This window comes from Mustelus asterias, chromosome 13 (genome assembly GCF_964213995.1).
Source record: "Mustelus asterias chromosome 13, sMusAst1.hap1.1, whole genome shotgun sequence".
NCBI lineage: Eukaryota > Metazoa > Chordata > Chondrichthyes > Carcharhiniformes > Triakidae > Mustelus > Mustelus asterias.
The window spans coordinates 66,271,601-66,291,066 of record NC_135813.1 but is presented as its reverse complement, the minus strand read 5'-3'; the positions used below and the strand labels follow the sequence as shown (position 1 = coordinate 66,291,066).

At 47.3% G+C, this 19,466-nt stretch overlaps 1 protein-coding gene across 7 annotated transcripts in view; it reads right to left on the bottom strand.

Moving 5' to 3' along the window:
- Positions 1 to 19,466, bottom strand: part of susd2 (sushi domain containing 2) — a 170,892-nt gene that overhangs the window by 86,400 nt on the left and 65,026 nt on the right. For all 7 annotated transcript variants that reach the window (XM_078226974.1, XM_078226972.1, XM_078226973.1 and 4 more), the window contains 4 exons: positions 17,744 to 17,945; positions 16,471 to 16,556; positions 9,282 to 9,550; positions 6,722 to 6,877 (listed from right to left, as the gene is read on the bottom strand). In XM_078226974.1, the coding sequence (XP_078083100.1) occupies positions 6,722 to 6,877; positions 9,282 to 9,550; positions 16,471 to 16,556; positions 17,744 to 17,945 (713 nt within the window). The remainder of the gene's footprint in view (positions 1 to 6,721; positions 6,878 to 9,281; positions 9,551 to 16,470; positions 16,557 to 17,743; positions 17,946 to 19,466) is intronic.

The following is a 19,466-nucleotide window of genomic DNA, read 5'->3' as shown; positions in this document are numbered from 1 at the left end:
GAAATCAGACAATATTTTGGCCTCAACTACATTCTGTGGTAGTGAATTCCACACATTCACCAACCTCTGGGTGAAGAAATTTCTCCTCACCTCAGTTCTTTTTTTAAATTCATTCATGGGACGTAGGTGTTGCTGGCTGGCCAGCATTTATTGCCCGTCCTTAGTTGCCTGAGGGTAGTTAAGAGTCAACCACATTGCTGTGGCTCTGGAGTCACATGTAGGCCAGACCAGGTAAGGATGGCAGATTTCCTTCCCTAAAGGGCATTAGTGAACCAGATGGGTTTTTCCGACAATCGACAATGGTTTCCTGATCATCAGTAGATTCTTAATTTCAGATTTTTTTTCATTGAATTCAAATTCCACCATCTGCCATGGCGAGATTCAAACCCAGGTACCCAGAACATTAGCTGAGTTTCTGGATTAATAGTCTAACGATTATACCAGTGGGCCATCGCCTCCCCCTAGGTGGAGGAGGTTTAGTCCTAAAAGTTTGCCCCTTATCCTCAACTATGACCCCTAGACTCTCCCACCATTGGGAACATTCTTTCTAAATCTATCATGTTTAACCCAGTTAGAGTTTTATAAGTTTCTATGAGATCCCCTCTCATTCTTCTAAACTCCAGTGAATATAATCCCAACTGGCTTAGTCTCTCCTCTACTCTAGATGTTAGGATAGAGGCTATAGGTTTCAAGGAAGAGAGAGAGGTGCGAGGCAGAGAGGTTGAGGGAGGGAGACTTGGGCCCACAACAACTGAAGGCACAGCTGCCAATAGTGGAGCCAAGTAAATAGGAATACACTGGAGGCCAGAGTTGGAGGATGGAAGAGTTCTTGGTCTGCTTTTAGCAAATAGCAGGTTGCAGAGGTCGGGAGGAGAGTGGCCACGGGGGAATTTGATCACACAGATGAACATTTTGAAATTGAGGTGTCGCTGAACCAGGGTTCATTGTAGGCCTGTGAGCAAAGGGAGGATAATATATGCCCTCCTGGAGAACATTGGAATAGTCAAATATGGAAGCAACAAAAGCATGGATAAAGATTTCAGCATCAAACAGTCTGACAGGAGTGGAGGAGAGGACATGTGAATGAAGAATTTCAGACCCAATGGATGGGAAAAATGGTTCCAAGGATGAGAAACTTCAAGTTATGAAGATAGATTGGAGAGGCTGGGACTGTTCACCTTGGACAGAAGAAGGCTAAGAGATTTGATAGAGGTGTTCAAAATCATGAGGGGGCTGGACCGAGTAGATAGGGAGAAACTGTTCCCACTCGGAAAAGGATCAAGAACGAGAGGGCACAAAATGAGCAAATGTGATGTGAGAAAAACTTATTCACACAGCAAGTGGTTCGGGTCTGGAATGCACTGCCTGCAAGCGTGGTGGAGTGAGGTCAATGGAGGCATTCAAGGGGGCATTAGATGATTATTTGAATAGAAACAATGTGCATGGGGTGTGGGGAAAAGGCAGGGGAATGGCATTAAATCATGATGCTTGCTTGGAGAGCCGATGCAGACACGATGGGCCAAATGGCTTCCTGCTACACCATAACAATCCTGTGACTCTTTAGCCATGGATGAGGTACCAGAGGATTGGACAGTAGCAAACATTGTTCCTCTGTTAAAGAAGGGCAGAAGAGACAATCCAGCAAATTACAGGCCCGTGAGCCTCACATCGGTGGTGGGGAAATTATTGGAGAAGATTCTTAGGGACAGGATGTACTCACATCTGGAAGAGAATAGGCTTATTAGCAATAGGCAGCATGGTTTTGTGAAGCGGAGGTCGTGTCTCACAAACTTGATTGAGCTCTTTGAGGAAGTGACAGGAAAAATTGATTTGAAGTGCCACTGTTTATTGCACATCCCTAATTGACCTTGAGCTGAGTGGTTTGCTAGGCCATTTCAAAGTCGACCATATTGCTGTGAGTCTGGAGTCACATATAGGCCAGACTAGATAAAGGCGGCAGATTTCCTTCCCTAAAGGATATTAGTGAACGAGATGGATTTTTCCAACAATCGGCAATGGTTTCATGGTCACCATTAGACTTTTAGTGAATTCAAATTTCACCACCTGATGTGGGGCAGGGTGGATTCGAATCCAGGTCGAATTCGGGGCGGCACAGTGGCACAGTGGTTAGCACTGCTGCCTTACAGCTCCAGGGACCTGGGTTCAATTCCCAACTTGGGTCACTGTCTGTGCAGAGTCTGCACATTCTCCCCGTGTCTGTGTGGGTTTCCTCCGGGTGCTGCGGTTTCCTCCCACAGTCCGAAAGACGTGCTGGTTAGGTGCATTGGCCATGCTAAATTCTCCCTCAGTGTACCCGAACAGGCGGAGTGTGATGACGAGGGGATTTTCACAGTAACTTCATTACGGTGTTAATGTAAGCCTACTTGTGACACTAATAAATAAACTTTACTTTACTTTTAGCTCTCTGCATTACTAACCTGGTGGTAATATCAATATGCCACCACCTTACCTCCTCCAATCACAGCACTATCATAAATCAACTTGATGAGCAGCTGACGCTACAGGAAACAGTGATGAACGAGGCAGACATTTCATAGAACATAGAACATAGAAAGCCACAGCACAAACAGGCCCTTCGGCCCACAAGTTGCGCCGATCACATCCCCACCTCTAGGCCTATCTAAAGCCCTCAATCCCATTAAATCCCATGTACTCATCCAGAAGTCTCTTAAAAGACCCCAACGAGTTTGCCTCCACCACCACCGACGTCAGCCGATTCCACTCACCCACCACCCTCTGAGTGAAAAGCTTACCCCTGACATCTCCTCTGTACCTACCCCCCAGCACCTTAAACCTGTGTCCTCTCGTAGCAACCATTTCAGCCCTTGGAAATAGCCTCTGAGAGTCTACCCTATCCAGACCTCTCAACATCTTGTAAACCTCTATCAGGTCACCTCTCATCCTTCGTCTCTCCAGGGAGAAGAGACCAAGCTCCCTCAACCTATCCTCATAAGGCATGCCCCCCAATCCAGGCAACATCCTTGTAAATCTCCTCTGCACCCTTTCAATGGCTTCAACATCTTTCCTGTAATGAGGTGACCAGAACTGCGCGCAGTACTCCAAGTGGGGTCTAACCAGGGTCCTATAAAGCTGCAGCATTATCTCCCGACTCCTAAACTCAATCCCTCGATTAATGAAGGCCAGTACGCCGTACGCCTTCTTGACCGCATCCTCCACCTGCGAGGCCGATTTAAGAGTCCTATGGACCCGGACCCCAAGGTCCTTCTGATCCTCTACACTGCTAAGAATGGTACCCTTCATATTATACTGCTGCTTCATCCCATTGGATCTGCCAAAATGGATCACCACACACTTATCCGGGTTGAAGTCCATCTGCCACTTCTCCGCCCAGTCTTGCATTCTATCTATGTCTCGCTGCAACTTCTGACATCCCTCCAAACTATCCACAACACCACCTACCTTGGTGTCGTCAGCAAACTTACCAACCCATCCCTCCACTTCCTCATCCAGGTCATTTATGAAAATGACAAACAGCAAGGGTCCCAGAACAGATCCCTGGGGCACTCCACTGGTCACTAACCTCCATGCAGAGAAAGACCCCTCCACAGCCACTCTCTGCCTTCTGCAGGCAAGCCAGTTCTGGATCCACAAGGCAACAGCCCCTTGGATCCCATGCCCTCTCACTTTCTCAAGAAGTCTTGCATGGGGGACCTTATCGAACGCCTTGCTGAAGTCCATATAGACCACATCCACCGCTCTTCCTTCGTCAATGTGTTTGGTCACATTTTCAAAGAACTCAACCAGGCTCGTAAGGCACGACTTGCCCTTGACAAAGCCGTGCTGACTACTTTTGATCATACTAAACTTCTCTAGATGATCATAAATCCTGTCTCTCAGGATCCTCTCCATCAACTTACCAACCACTGAGGTTAGACTCACCGGTCGGTAATTTCCCAGGCTGTCCCTGTTCCCTTTCTTGAATATAGGGACCACATCTGCAATCCTCCAATCCTCCGGAACCTCTCCCGTCTCCATCGACGATGCAAAGATCATCGCCAAAGGCTCCGCAATCTCCTCCCTCGCCTCCCACAGTAACCTGGGGTACATCCCATCCGGTCCCGGCGACTTACCAACCTTGATGCCATTCAATAGTTCCAACACATCCTCTTTCTTTATGTCCACATGCTCGATCCTTTCTGTCCACCGCAAACCAGCAGTACAACCACCCAGATCCCTTTCCACCGTGAATACCGAGGTAAAGTATTCATTAAGCAGCTCCACCATTTCTAACGGTTCCGCACAAACTTTTCCCCCTTCACCTTTTAAGGGTCCTATGCCTTCACATCTCATCCTTTTACTCTTGACATATTTGTAGAAAGCCTTGGGATTCTCCTTAATCTTACCCGCCAAGGCCTTCTCATGACCCCTTCTCGCTCTCCTAATTTCCTTCTTAAGCTCCTTCCTACATCCCGTATACTCCTCTAAATCCTTAACACCTCCTAGCTCTCTGAACCTTCTGTACGCCTCTCTTTTCTTATTCACCAGGTTCATCACAACCTTCGTGCACCACGGTTCCCGTACCCTACCAACACCCCCCTGTCTCATCGGAACGTTGTCATGCAGAGCTCCAGACAAACATTCCTTGAAAATCCTCCACTTTCCTTCGGTACTTTTCCCCAAGAATGCCTCCTTCCAATTTACCCGTCTAATTTCCTCCCTGATGACCCTGTATTTCCCTTTACTCCAGAGAAACACTTTCCTAGCCTGCCTGATCCTATCTCTTTCCAATGCTATCGTGAAGGAGATAGAATTATGATCGCTATCCCCAAGATGCTCACCCACCGAGAGATCCTCCACCTGTCCAGGTTCATTAGCCAGCACCAGATCAAGTACAGCCTCTCCTCTAGTAGGCTTATCCACATACAGTGTCAGGAAACTCTCCTGGACACACCTAACAAACTCCTCTCCATCCAAACCCCTAGCCCTAGGGATATTCCAATCTATGTTTGGGAAATTAAAATCTCCCATCACGACAACTCTGTTATTCCTACATCTCTCCAGGATCTGTTTCCCCATCTGCTCCTCAACATTTCACTTGTGTTTTCCCACTTCCCACTTCCAATCCTTGGTCCATGCTCTATGTTTCCATGCAGCCGTTCCAGGAAGATGAAAACAATCTTGCCGTGAGCAGGATGTCAATGAGCCCACAATACCGCCCGCCCCCCCAGTCTCATGAATATAGCTGTGGGCTACAACGGAGATGGGACCTCCAGCTGCCTCGCTCAGCGACTATCTTTTTCAGTCCCACCTCATTTGGTCCCAATCAAAATTTATTTATTAGTGTCACAAGCAGGCTTACATTAACACTGCAATGAAGTTACTGTGAAAATCCCCTGGTCGTCACACTCCGGCGCCTGTTCGGGTACACTGAGGGAGAATTTAGCATGGCCAATACACCTAACCAGCACGTCTTTCGGAATGTGAGAGGAAACCGGGGCACCCGGAGGAAACCCATGCAGGCACGGGGAGAACGTGCAGACTCCGCACAGACAGTGACCCGAGCCGGGAATTGAACCCGGGTCCCTGCTAACCACTGTGCCATCCTGCCGCCCCATCAGGACCATGAAAATCCAACCGTCCCAGTCTATTCAATCATTTCCCACATAACCAACAGCCGAAATGAATTGGTTCTCTTGACGAGAAATGTTGATACGTGCTCACAACTAATTACTTGTGATTGCCCCATCACAAAAAATTGTGATCTCTATTTAGAATCATCAGAATGTTAAAGATCGAGCCAACTGGATATATTCCCAGCAAATTTTCCACCATTAAGTATTTATCCAATTTTCTATTTTTTTAACTTTTTATTGAATCTTTTCTCACCACCCGTCCAGACCATGCGTGCAGCTCACTGCAGAAGGAATTATTTCCTCATGTCACCGTCAGTGCTTTCACTAATTACAGAGTCTGAAACAATTCCGTCAGTTTTTTTTTCTTTTACTGAGACCATTTAACAACAGCACGACCTATCATGTAACCAAGCTGGAAGTTCAAAGTAGAATTTTGTGCCGTCCAGCATTCGCATTCTTAAAGAACTCCTGAAGTGCTGCAAATAGTTTCTTTTTAACCCATTAGGATGTTGTAGCTTTACTGTTACCAAAATCCGCAACCGATACAGCATGGCATAGCTGGGAGATATGGACCACTTAACGTCATTCGCACCACGCTCTAAATACCACACTAGTAATACAGAGACCCAGGATAATGCTCTGGGATCCCGGGCTTAGATCCCACTATGGCAAATGGGCAAATTTGAATTCTATAAAAACCTGGAATCGAAGGTCGAATGATGACCATTGTCGATTGTCGTAAAAACCCATCTGGTTCACTAATGTCCTTTAGGGGAGGAAATCTGCCGTCCTTACCTGGTCTGGCCTACATGTGACTCCAGATCCACAGCGATGGGCTTGACTTTTAATGCCCCTCTGAAGTGGCTTAGCAAACCACTCAGTACAAGGGCAATTAGGGGTGGGTAATAATTGCCGGCCCAGTCAGCGACGTCCAAATCCCACGGAAGAATTAATTATATTTAAAAAACCAACAACCCAGTTCTTTGGCACAGAGACCAGTCTGCAATCCATTCAGTGACATGTCGAGAGATGGAAATAGGATCACCAGCCATGATGGGGGCACAGAGGACCAAAGAGAAGTTGCCCTGGTCCTTCAGGATTCTTACCATTTATATTCTTGATTATTTCTGTCCTTCCTTGGATTCGTAAAGTTCCGTTTGTGCTGTTTGTTTCTCCTTTGAGCAGTGTGTACTCCCCTCTCCCATTGAAAGTGAAGTTAGCACCATCGAATGTAAAGAGATGTGGGTCTCCAAATGCTGTGCCTGGAACAGATCGTTCAACATCCGTTGTTAAACTTTGGAACTGTTTGTATATTTCTTTTTTTTTAAATAAAAAGGACACAGAATATCCCTGTTTTCAGGGTTCAGATTCATGGGGAGGGATTGTATGAAGGAATGTATTCACTATCTCACCACCACCCCCCTCCACCCCAGGCAAAAAGTCCATGTTCATCCCACCCCACCTAAGACCCGGGTGCGCCGCAGTGATATTACGCTGGGAGCTACCTCATTTCATTTAGTGAGGGGCCACTGCCCCCATCCTGAAGGAAATTCCACCCCAGAGAACTTGCCAGCCAATCTGATTGGCCGGCAGCTCTGTCGTGCCAGCAGCACCAGATTTGAATAGTGGCCATCGCCGGGACTACAAGCAGCTCCCCAAGAAGAAGTGCCATGAATCCTGGACTTCAGGTAAACCTAGGGATTCTGACAGACTCCAGCGAGTGGGGGAGAGGGAGATGAGAGCATTTTTTAGAGGCTTTGTGAGGGGAGACTCAAAAGGAGTGCAATTTTGAGGGTGGTGGGGGGAATGGTGTCTTCAATGAGCATAGCGGGCCCCCCGAAAGGAAATAGCCCTCTTCCTCCCCACAACTACCCACGCAGTGAAGACAGTTGGGTTACTCGGTTTGCCCTACCACATGTAATATAGCAGCAGAGGCAGAATGAGGCCTTTAAGTGGCCATTAATAGGCCACTCTAGACCTCAATAGAGGCGGTGGACTGCCTGGCACCTTATCCACTTAATGTAATACGGGGAACAGGTCAGGGATGGGCAGAGAGGCAACTGGTTGGTCACCCTTGCTCCCCAAATATGCCAGACGGGGCCGTAAAATTCACCCCATGGTTTACAATTCCGTAATCGAGGGTGCTTTTCAACTTGCTGCTCAGGCATGAACCTGGTGTCACGAATCAGATGCCTGGTGGAGGCACTGCCAACAGTTAGAACTCCATTACCAGGAAAGATGATGAGAGGCCCGATCAAAGAGATAGATTGTACGAAGAGTCGTAAAGGAGGAGAGGGAGGTGAAGATACAGAGAAATTTAGGGAGGGAGGGAATTCCAGTCATTCGAGCCAAAGCAACTGAAGGCATGGCCACCAATGGCGGAGCAAAAGATCTTTCCTACATTTTAGCTCCTTCAGTTCTTGGCCGACATCTCAAACATCAGCAACCTCCATTGGTTGGAGTAGACTGGAACTCCCAAGTGTTTTCTTGGGGGATCCTGGTGTTTCATGCTGAGCAAAGCCTTTGAATGTTAAACGTTAAGTGCTCAGGTCAAACCACACGCTGAGTATGGTGGCCCCTGACAGAAGTTTGCTTTTGGGCAATGGTGTAGAAAGGGGGATAAAAATCGAGGCAGACGTACAACAGGTTGCTGACTGATTATTGATTTTTGGACACAGGTCAGTTCAGTGCAATCCGGTTGATAAAACGCCCAGGTCCTGAAGTCACCACTAAAAAAAAACGCCACTGAAGTTCATAAAAGGTCTGACAGGCCTTTTCAACTTAAGCTTGATATTATTCCTGGAGCTGTGTTTAGCCTGAGTGGCATAATGTGGCTTCCAGGCCACTGTGCTGCTACAGCAGATTTAGACTGTCATCTCCCTGTTGCTGCCAAACAGTAAGCAGACAGACCTGCCCCTCGAGCTGACCAAAGCTCAAGTATCTACGTGGATCGAGTTTCCTCTGGCTGCCCATATCGGTGCTGTATAGCACAAGCTGCTTTGTTTGTTACTGATAGCAGCAGCATGGGGCAACACGGTGGCACAGTGGTTAGCACTGCTGCCTCACAGCGCCAGGGACCCAGGTTCAATTCCCAGCTCAGGCACTGCCTGTGCGGAGTTTGCACATTCTCCCCGTGTCTACGTGGGTTTCCTCCGGGTGCTCCGGTTTGCTCCCACAGTCCAAAGATGTGCAGGTTAGGTGGATTGGCCGTGCTGAATTGCCCCTTAGTGTCAGGGGGATTGGCAACGGTTACGGGGATATTGCCTGGATGGGATTGTTGTCGGTGCAGGCTCGATGGGCCAAATGGCCTCCTTCTGCACTGGAGGGATTCTAAGCTCCATTCATCGGGTGGCTTCTGGACACAGAATGTCTATCCATCCCCTCTCCCCCAAGAAAGCTACAAGAATGTTCCTTTAAAAATGCTAATGGTGGAATTGCACATTAACGAAGGGCTAATCTGCAATCGATTACCATTAAAATGTTATGTTTAGCGTTGTATAATGTTTTGGCTGGCTCAACTAAATTGAGAACAGGCCTGACAAACAAATGCTAACTTTCATCTTGTTTGGCAACTCTCAAGGGTATTTAGACTGTCCATTGCTGCCTAACCACTGCTTCGTGCGTCACTGCACTCAGAGACCTCCGCTGCGGGGCTCACTCACTCACCGACTTTCGGAGGTCTGTAGGCCATGCAGCCACTCGAGGGGCGTAGCTGGAAGTAGTACTGGCAGTTATCAGACCACAGGCAGCAGTAGTAGAAACTAATCACATCGTAGAGGCCGTGAGAGAATCCAGGAATTCGCGGAGGTTTCATGTAGGGCGGGGACCCCCAGTCGTGCCCTCGGTCAGGGGTGCTGCCTCCTATGGAATCGCCAGTCAGAATCTGCCGGCCTTTGGCATCGTAGCAGCACTGCTGTCCCGCTCCGAACTGGGGGCTGGTGAAGCAAGAATGATCGGTCAGTGGGACAGAGCCGTTGCTAAGAGGAAAAGTCGTCAGTAACAAACAAGAACGACATGTATTACGCAGCGCCGTTAAAGTAATGAAATATCCCATTAGGAACGCAAAACAGAAAGGAAAATTGACACCAAGCCACACCAAGGAGATATTGGATAAAGGCAAAATACTGCGGATGCTGGAATCTGAAACAAAAACAGAAAATGCTGGAAAATCTCAGCAGGTCTGACAGCATCTGTGGAGAGAGAATAGAGACAACTTTTGATGAAGGGTCATCTAGACTCAAAACATTAGCTCTGTTCTCTCTCCACAGATGCTGTCAGACCTGCTGAGATTTTCCAGCATTTTCTGTTTTTGTGTAAAGAAATATCACAGAATCATAGAATCCCTTCAGTGGCGGGATTCAAACCCGTGTCCCCAGAACATTAGCTGGCTTTCTGGGTTAATAGCCTGGCGATAATACCACAATGCATCGCCTCCCCTTTCAGTCCATTGTGTCTGCACCGGCGATCCAAATATGCAATTTACCTGGGGCTCCTCCCCAGTCTTCTCCCTGTAACCCTGTACATTCTTCCTGTTCAGATATTAATCCAATTCCCTTTAGAAAGCCTCAGTTGATTCTGTTTCCACTACACCCTCAGACAGTGCATTCCAGATCCTAACCACTCGCTGTGTGAATCTGTCTCCACCACACTCTCAGACAGTACATTCCAGATCCTAACCACTCGCTATGTGAATCTGTCTCCACCACACTCTCAGACAGTGCACTCCAGATCCTAACCACTCGCTGTGTGAATCTGTCACCCAGTAAGAGTTTTAACAACACCAGGTTAAAGTCCAACAGGTTTATTTGGTGCTACCAAATAAACCTGTTGGACTTTAACCTGGTGTTGTTAAAACTCTTACTGTCTTCACCCCAGTCCAATGCCGGCATCTCCACATCATGAATCTGTCACCACCACACTTTCAGACAGTGCATTGCAGATCCTAACCACTCGCCATGTGAAAACGTTTCTCCTCATGACACCATTGCGTCTTCTGCCAATTAGCTTAAATTTGTGCCCTCCCTTTCTGAATCCTTCCACCACTGGGGGCAGTTTCTCCTCTGTCCAAACACCTCATGATTTCGAATACCTCTCAACCTTCTATCCACCACGGAAAACAGCCCCAACTTCACCAGTCTGTCCACAAAACTGAATTTTCTCACCACTGGAATCATTCTTCTCTGCAGTCTCTCTAATGTCTTATAAGTTGACACTGCCCATCTGTAATGTTCTCGGGTCTCAGTCAGATCCAGTATTCTGGATCTGCAACAGTCATTAACATAAATGCTGCCCAATCAAATCCTTTCCCCTCCAATGTTTCCCTGAGCAACCCAGTCCATCTGGCTCCACAGAAATAATGGCAAAGTGATGGAGGCATTAGAGGTATAAAACAGAGTGGCTGTCGAGGTTGTGCCATTCACAGTTAAACCACTAGGTGGAGCACCTCACCAGAAGGAGAGTTATAAAGTGAACGAGAGACAGAAATACACAGATAAACAGAGAGAGAGAGTGAGACAGAGTGAGGCAGAGATAGAGAGATAAATACAGGAACAGATAAACAGAGAGAGAGAGTGAGACAGAGTGAGGCAGAGATAGAGAGATAAATACAGGAACAGATAAACAGAGAGAGAGAGTGAGACAGAGTGAGGCAGAGATAGAGAGATAAATACAGGAACAGATGAACAGAGAGAGAGAGTGAGACAGAGTGAGGCAGAGATAGAGAGATAAATACAGGAACAGATGAACAGAGAGAGAGAGTGAGACAGAGTGAGGCAGAGATAGAGAGATAAATACAGGAACAGATAAACAGAGAGAGAGAGTGAGACAGAGTGAGGCAGAGTTAGAGAGATAAATACAGGAACAGATGAACAGAGAGAGAGAGTGAGACAGAGTGAGGCAGAGATAGAGAGATAAATACAGGAACAGATGAACAGAGAGAGAGAGTGAGACAGAAATACAGAGATAAATACAGGGGCAGATAAACAGAGCGAGAGAGTGAGACAGAGTGAGACAGAGATAGAGAGATAAATACAGGAACAGATAAATAGAGAGAGAGAGTGAGACAGAGTGAGGCAGAGATATAGAGATAAATACAGGGATAGATAAACAGAGCGAGAGAGTGAGACAGAGAAATACACAGATAGATAAACAGAGAGAGAGAGTGAGGCAGAGATAGGGAGATAAATACAGGGATAGATAAACAGAGCGAGAGAGTGCAAAAGTACTCGCTTAAGTCATTCTAATGGGAATCCTAAAGATATAGTGTTGAAAACCACAATTATAAATAAAACAATAAAGATTATACCATATTTGTTCTGTCGTTATCAACAGCCATCAAATTATGACTTTATGACCAGAATTGGAGCTGTGTTGTTTGTGAAGCTGCTCAGGAATGAATGGGTGTTCTGCAGAGGCCCTTTGCCTCAGAGAACCATGGAAATAGCAACAGCCAACGAGAGCTCGAAGAAAGGAAGGAGTATTTCTGTAAACTCCTTTCATAACCAAGACATCTCAAAGTGTGTTAGACAGTGATGTACTTGTGTTGTGTAGTTATACAGCAGGCAATGTGTACACAGCAAGCTCCCACAAACAGTAATGTGGTAATGAGCAGATCATCTGTTTTCGTGATGTTGGTTAAAGGATAGATATTGGTCGGGGGTTGAGGGAGAACCTCCCTGCCCGTTTGTCGAATAGCATCGTGTAGATCCACCTGAGAGGGCAAACAGGGCCTCGGTTCATTGTCTTATCCAAGAAATGGCATCCGGAGTCATTTACCTTGTCATTGCCTGGCTGGTACCCGGGCTGAGATGATCTCCCACTGTTTGTGGAGCTTGCTGTGTACACATTGCCTGCTGTATAACTGTAAGTCGCCTGACTTTCACTCCATCGATTCCAGATCCCTCACAAATGGGAAGTTATCCTCCTGACCTCCTACACTGAGGTTAACTCCCCCCTTGGCCCTCTCCTCCTTGTCTCACCCACATATTTCTCCTTGCACTGTCCTTCTTCCATCTATGCACTCTCTCCATCCATCTCCCCAGCCCGCCCTCCTGGTTCCCATATCGCTCTCATTCTGCCTCCGTATTTTAAGAACATAAGAACTAGGAGCAGGAGTAGGCCATCTGGCCCCTCGAGCCTGCTCCGCCATTCAATAAGATCATGGCTGATCTTTTTGTGGACTCAGCTCCACTTACACGCCCGCTCACCATAACCCTTAATTCCTTTACTGTTCAAAGATTTATCTATCCTTGCCTTAAAAATATTCAATGAGGTAGCCTCAACTGCTTCACTGGGCAGGGAATTCCACATTTCACAACCCTTTGTGTGAAGAAGTTCCTCCTCAACTCAGTCCTAAATCTGCTTCCCCTTATTTTGAGACTATGCCCCCTGGTTCTAGTTTCACCTACCAGTAGAAACAACTTCCCTGCTTCTATCTTATCTATTCCCTTCATAATCTTATATGTTTCTATAAGATCTCCCCTCATTCTTCTGAATTCCAATGAGTATAGCCCCAGTCTACTCAGTTTCTCCTCATAAGCCAACCCTCTCAACTCCGGAATCAACCTAGTGAACCTCCTCTGCACCCCCTCCAGTGCCAGTATATCCTTTCTCAAGTAAGGAGACCAAAACTGTACACAGTTCTTCACTTCCCTCCTTTCCACTTTCCCCCTCCTCACCTCTTCCCTCCTTTCACACCTTGGTTCAGTTCTAAAGCTTGTAAGTTTATTTATTAGTGTCACAAGTAGGCTTACATTAACACCGCAATGAAGTTACTGTGAAAATCCCCTAGTCGCCACAGTCCGGCACTTGTTCAGGTACACTGAGGGAGAATTTAGCATGGTCAATGCACCTAACCAGCACGTCTTTCGGACTGTGGGAGGAAACCAGAGCACCCAGAGGAAACCCATGCAGACACGGGGAGAATGTGCAGACTCCACACAGACTGTCACCCAAGCCAGGAATCGAACCCGGGTCCCTGGCCCTGTGAGGCAGCAGTGCTAACCACTGTGCCACCATGCCGCCCCGAGTTGTGTTCCTGCTTCCGCACCATGTTTAACCTGAGAGGTGCCGTGGTGTGGATTCCCACAGCACTTCCCTGCTGCATAGCTGCACTGGCCTCAGCAACTTGCCTTCCAGATGCAGTGATCCTGTCCTCTGCTCTGTGAGCTGTGCATCCGATACAGGGAAGCTGCTCCACCTAGTGCCTGATCTGTGAAATGGTAATGACTGGCTCTCAGCAAGCTATTAAATTTACAGCACAGACATGCGGCCCAACGGTTTTGCACTCCTCACAAGCCTCCTTCCAACTTACTTTGTCTAACCCTATTTGCGTTATTCTCTCTCTTCTGTTTCCCCCTTCAATCCATCCATGCTATTTGTCCCAACTACTTCATGTTGCTGGTGTTCCTTTTCTCACCCCTGAGGATGCACAAGGCAGATTTTCACCTGTTCCTAAGCGAGGCTCTTCCCGGAACAGGTCGCTAGCCTATTGGCGGAGGTTTATAGCTCGACGGGCACCACTCCACATCACTTGTGGCTGACCAGAAGTCTCTCCCGCTCTTACCACCTGCCAATTGGCCCGTGTTGGAAGGATTTCGCAGGTTGGCACTCAATCTGTTTGATCGCGTTATGAATGAATCTTCCTTGGCCATCAAGTCCTGGGGTGGGACTCGAACCTGGAGCTCAGAGGCAGTGCGCCACAAGAGCTCCAACATTCTATGTTGTAACAAATCTAAATTTCTGATCACTCTCTGGGTAAAGAAGTTTCTCCCAAATTCATTAGTGCATGTGTCCCTCACTCAGGGGGTCCAGGTTGCTGTGGCCACATCAACATGCACGCTGGATAATGGTGGTAGAAGCTCCAATACATGGAGGTGATCATACCCAGGGATCACTCCCACCTTTAGAATGCTACAGTGCAGAAGGAGGCCATTCGGCCCATTGAGTCCGCACCTATCACAATCCCACCCAGGCCTCATCCCCATAACCCCAAACATTTACCTTAGTTAGTCCTCCCTAAAACTAAGGGGCAATTCAGCATGGCCAATCCACCTAACCCGCACATCTCTGGAGGAAACCGGAGCACCCGGAGGAAACTTACACAGACACGAGGAGAATGTGCAAACTCCACACAGACAGTGACCCAAGCCGGGAATGGAACCCGGGTCCCTGGCGCTGTGAGGCAGCAGTGCTAACCACTGTGCCACCATGCCGCCCGTTTACCACCTGCCACATGTAGGAAGGACTTTGCGTGTAGACACCCAACCGGTTTGACCGCATTGTGAATGCACCTTCCTTGGCCATTACATCCTGGGATGGGACTCGAACCCAGAGCTTGTGGTTCAGAGGCAGGGACACTATCCGCTGCACCACAAGACCTCCGGGATTAATTCACGATGCCAAGATTTGTGCTTCCCTTAAGTGGAAACATCATCTTCACCAGTGCCTTAAACTTTGGAAAATAGTGGGAGATTACGGGTGGGATTCTCCGGACGCTCTCGCCTCAAGACCGGAAAATCCCGCCCGACGCCAATGAACCTTTGCATGGTCCGCCCCGTTCCAGCTACGATTCCCGTGGCAGGCGGGACTGGAAAATTCCGCCCCATGACTATGATGGAGAAAACAGGCTTCTCAGTGCCGCACAGCATTGTGCTAGAAGCTTGGAGTTCACGGGTGGATTTGGGGCGAGCGGGAAAATCCCACCCCACCAGTTGAAACCCCACCATGGAAACTCAACTTCAATTAATTTGATAATATGTGGAGCAGACCCAGAACATGGCCGTGAATAACTGTCAGATTGTCTTCAAAGCTCAAATGATTCAACAAATATCCTTTTGGGAAGATAACCAGTCACCCCTATGGGAGTAATCTCGATTTTGACCAATCATTGTAAAATTAATGAATTATGAATCACATCACTCTGAGGCCACCCAACTTCATTTATAGCTAGTGGACCAGAAAGAATTTAAAACCAAGAAGAATTTCAGCCCATTGTTCTGAGCTGGATGTGTATCCAACACTTGGGGCTTTGGCCAACGTGTGACCCACTGCACACAGTCTAATTCACAGAATGCTACAGTGCAGAAGAGGCCCTTCGGCCCATCGAGTCTGCACCAATGCATGAAAGGCCCTGACCTGTCTACCTAATCCCACTTGGCTGCACTTGACCCATAGCCTTGAAAGCTATGGCGTGACACGTACTCATCCAGGTACTTTTTAAAGGATGTGAGGCATCCCACCTCCACCACCCTCCCAGGCAGCGCATTCCAAACCGTCACCACCCTCTGGGTAAAAAGGTTTTTCCTCACAATTTATCCCCTAAACCTCCCGTCCCTCACTTTTAACTTGTGTCCCCTCGTAACTTACCCTTCAACTGAGGGGAACAACTGCTGCCTATCCAACCTGTCCATGCCCCTCAATTCCACAGAATCATTGAATCCTGCAGTGGAGAAGGAGGTCATTCGGCCCATCGAATCTGCGCCGACCACAATCCCACCCAGGCCCTATCCCCATAACCCCATGCATTTATCCTAGCTAGTCCCCCTGACACTAAGGGGCAATTTAGCATGGCCAATCCACCTAACCTGCACATCTGGGAGGAAACCGGAGCACCCGGAGGAAACCCATGCAGACACAGGGAGAATATGCAAACTCCACACAGACAGTGACCCCAGCTGGGAATCAAACCCAGGTCCCTGACGCTGTGAGGCAGCAGTGCTAACCACTGTGCCACCCTAAAAAAAATGATTCCAATGAGCATTTTAAGTTACTCCGTTTTAAATATTCACATCACCACATGTCATCCAGAATCCAAGTAGCCAGGTCCCTGAAACAGGGTGCTGGCTTTTCCACGTACCTTGCTTGTATGGCTCGAACACAATGTATAGCTCCTGGGTGGTAGGTACACACACTCTCCTTCTCAATGTCGCACCCATAGTCAGTCTGCATTAGAAATGAGATTTTTCAGTCCATCCAGCCTCAAACATCTTTAAGTCTCTCATTTTTCATTTCCTCAACAGAATTGAGTCAGTGCCTCTTTACTGGGTAGAGTCACGACAAGAGGGTCAAGAGTTATTGGAGTTCTCTGCCACAGAACACGGTGGCACAGTGGTTAGCACTGCTGCCTCACAGCGCCATGGACCCAGGTTCAATTCCCGGCTTGGGTCACTATCTGCACATTCTGTCTGTGTCTGCGTGGGTTTGCTCTGGTTTTCTCCCACAGTCCAAAGGTTAGGCCATGCTAAATTCCCCCTCAGTGTACCCGAACAGGCGCCGGAGTGTGGCGACTAGGGGATTTTCACAGTAACTTCATTGCAGTGTTCATGTAAGCTGACTTGTGACACTAATAAATAAACTTTAAGGCAAGGTCACCGAATATTTTTAAGGTGGAGGGAGATAGATTCTTGACTAACAAGGGAGTCAAAGGTTATCGGGGATAGGTGGGAATGTGGTGTTGAGGCCACAATCAGACCGGCCATGATCTTATTGAATGGCAGTGCTAGCTCCGAGGGGCTGATTGGCCTACTCCTGCTCCTAACTTGTAATCTTCTGTGTAGTGACTTCCTGCAGCTAAGGGGGAAAGAAAGCCAAGAGGATATCCCCAACATTGTCTCAGAGAGAGTATGTATTCTAAAAATATGTTACTGTTTATCCAAAAGCTCCTCCTTTCTTTCCTAGCCCTTCTTACTTCATCAGGCTTGAGAGTGTGAGAAATAGGAGTACGAATGGGCCACCATTCAGTACAAATACGGTTGATCTTCTGTCTCAACTCCCCACCTTCGCACCCATTTCCTGTTTCACATGATTCCCTGAGAGACCAAGGGCAGGATTTTCCATCTGCACACTCCTCCAAGACCGGAAAATCCTGCCCAAGGTCAATGGACCTTCCCATGGTCTGGCCCTCGCCTGCTACAATTCCCGTGGCGGGAGGGACGGGAAAACTTCGCCCCAAAGGTCTGTCTATTTCAGCCTTAAATACGTTCAACAATGGAACATTCACAACTCTCCGGGTTGGAGGAGGAAAGGGAATTGGCGGGGGGGAGGGGAATGAACATTTATAAAACAGCCTGTTGTAAATTAAAAACCAGTAGTTCAGTTTAGCCCCTTCCTCAATTAAATATTATTCTTACATGAAACCTGCCGGTATCTGCCCTGGATTGTGCCAAGGTACAAGGGCAAGGTGCAATCTCCTGAAGGAAGTTCGGCAGCGTCTCTTCAGTTTTTTTCCAGTCCAAACATTTTTTGTAAGCCCAGGCAGCTGAGTCTTTCCTGAATGTTTCCTCCAGGTGCCAGGCTAGAGCATGGCTTGGACTCCATAGCGACCTCACGTTTCTGAGTCAAAAAAGACACAAAAGATGAGATGAGTTGTCTATTTTATAAGTCACCCAAATCCATAGGCCAACTGGCAACGTCAGTGAAAAGGCCACGTTTTCTCCGGGTTCCTGTTGGTCAAGATATGGGTGGACAATGGATCGACAAAAGCCGGCTAGATGCAGAGTAAAACTCAACGTCTCTGTCTCACCCAATGTGTTCAGCTCTAATCTCATTATTAAAACACAGGCGGCCTTCTATTATCTTGACCTATGACCTATTACCTTTATGGCCTCTCTTGTGTGAGAGTGTTGGTCAGTACAGAATTGTGGGGAATTTTGACTGGAGTCTCACGTCCCAGGGAAAATGGGACAAAATACTAACTCTAGGCTGAAGACTGGTTAAGCTAGTCCTGAAAGGAATGCAAAAACAGAGAATGCTGGAAAAACTCACGGTATGGTTCAGGTCAGAATGGAGCCCGCCTGGATCATAAGGTTTGCATCTTGAATTTGGCTAGGGTAAGCATGATAGGCTTCACTTCAGGTATGATTCAAATGACTGACAAGGGAGCTTTTATCAAACAAAATTTATTTAAGAATATAGTCAACATGTATAGTAAGAAAATTAGCAAGGGCCTTTATCAATAACAAACAAGAAACAAAACAACCACTATCATGTATAACCCCTAACTAAGATATCTAATGTGTTCCAATCAAACCAAAACCCTTGCCATAGAAAAAACCCTCTAAACAGGTTTAACACAGCACAGACTAATGTTCACGTGATACTGGAAACTGAGTCCTTTGATTGAAGTCTGCAGTTCTGTGGATTCACCCTGATCAGTTTGAAGGCAAGACAGCTTCCCAAAACACCAGAGAGACCCTGGTCCAGGTCCCAACAACAGCAGATTTTCACCCTTCAAAAGAAAACCCAGGGAGAGCGAGACTTATCCTTCAGCTTGATGCTCCTTCTAACCACCGACTCCCAAAACTGAAACTGAAAATGAACTCCTGTCACCTGACCTGCCCACTGTTTTGTCTTCCTTCCAACAACGACATCACCTAAGGCTGAGAGCATGATTTTTTTTTTTAAATCTCTGAAAGGTACACTAACATCACACCCAACATGTCTGGCAGCATCTGTACGGAGAGAAAACAGAGTAACATTTCTTCAGAACTAAAGAGAGAAATGCAATGGATATTAAACTGTATAAGAGGGAATGGAATGGCTGGAACAGAGTAGAAGGTCAATGATTAGTGGGAGTTATGAGAGATTGCAACAAAGATGTAGCAAAACGTAAGAACAAGTGACAGATGGCCCAGTGAGGGAGGGTTTTTGCATTGGGACAAAAAATATTTGGTTTATATGTAAACAAAAGACATAATGGAGGAGAAAGGTCACAGTTTAAAATTGCCAAACTCAATGTTGAATCCTGAGGGCAGTAACATTCCCAATCAGAAGATGAGGTGCTGCCGCTCCAACTTGCACCGGGCTTCACTGGAAGATTGCAGCAGGCCAAGGATGAGCATATGGGCATGAGAG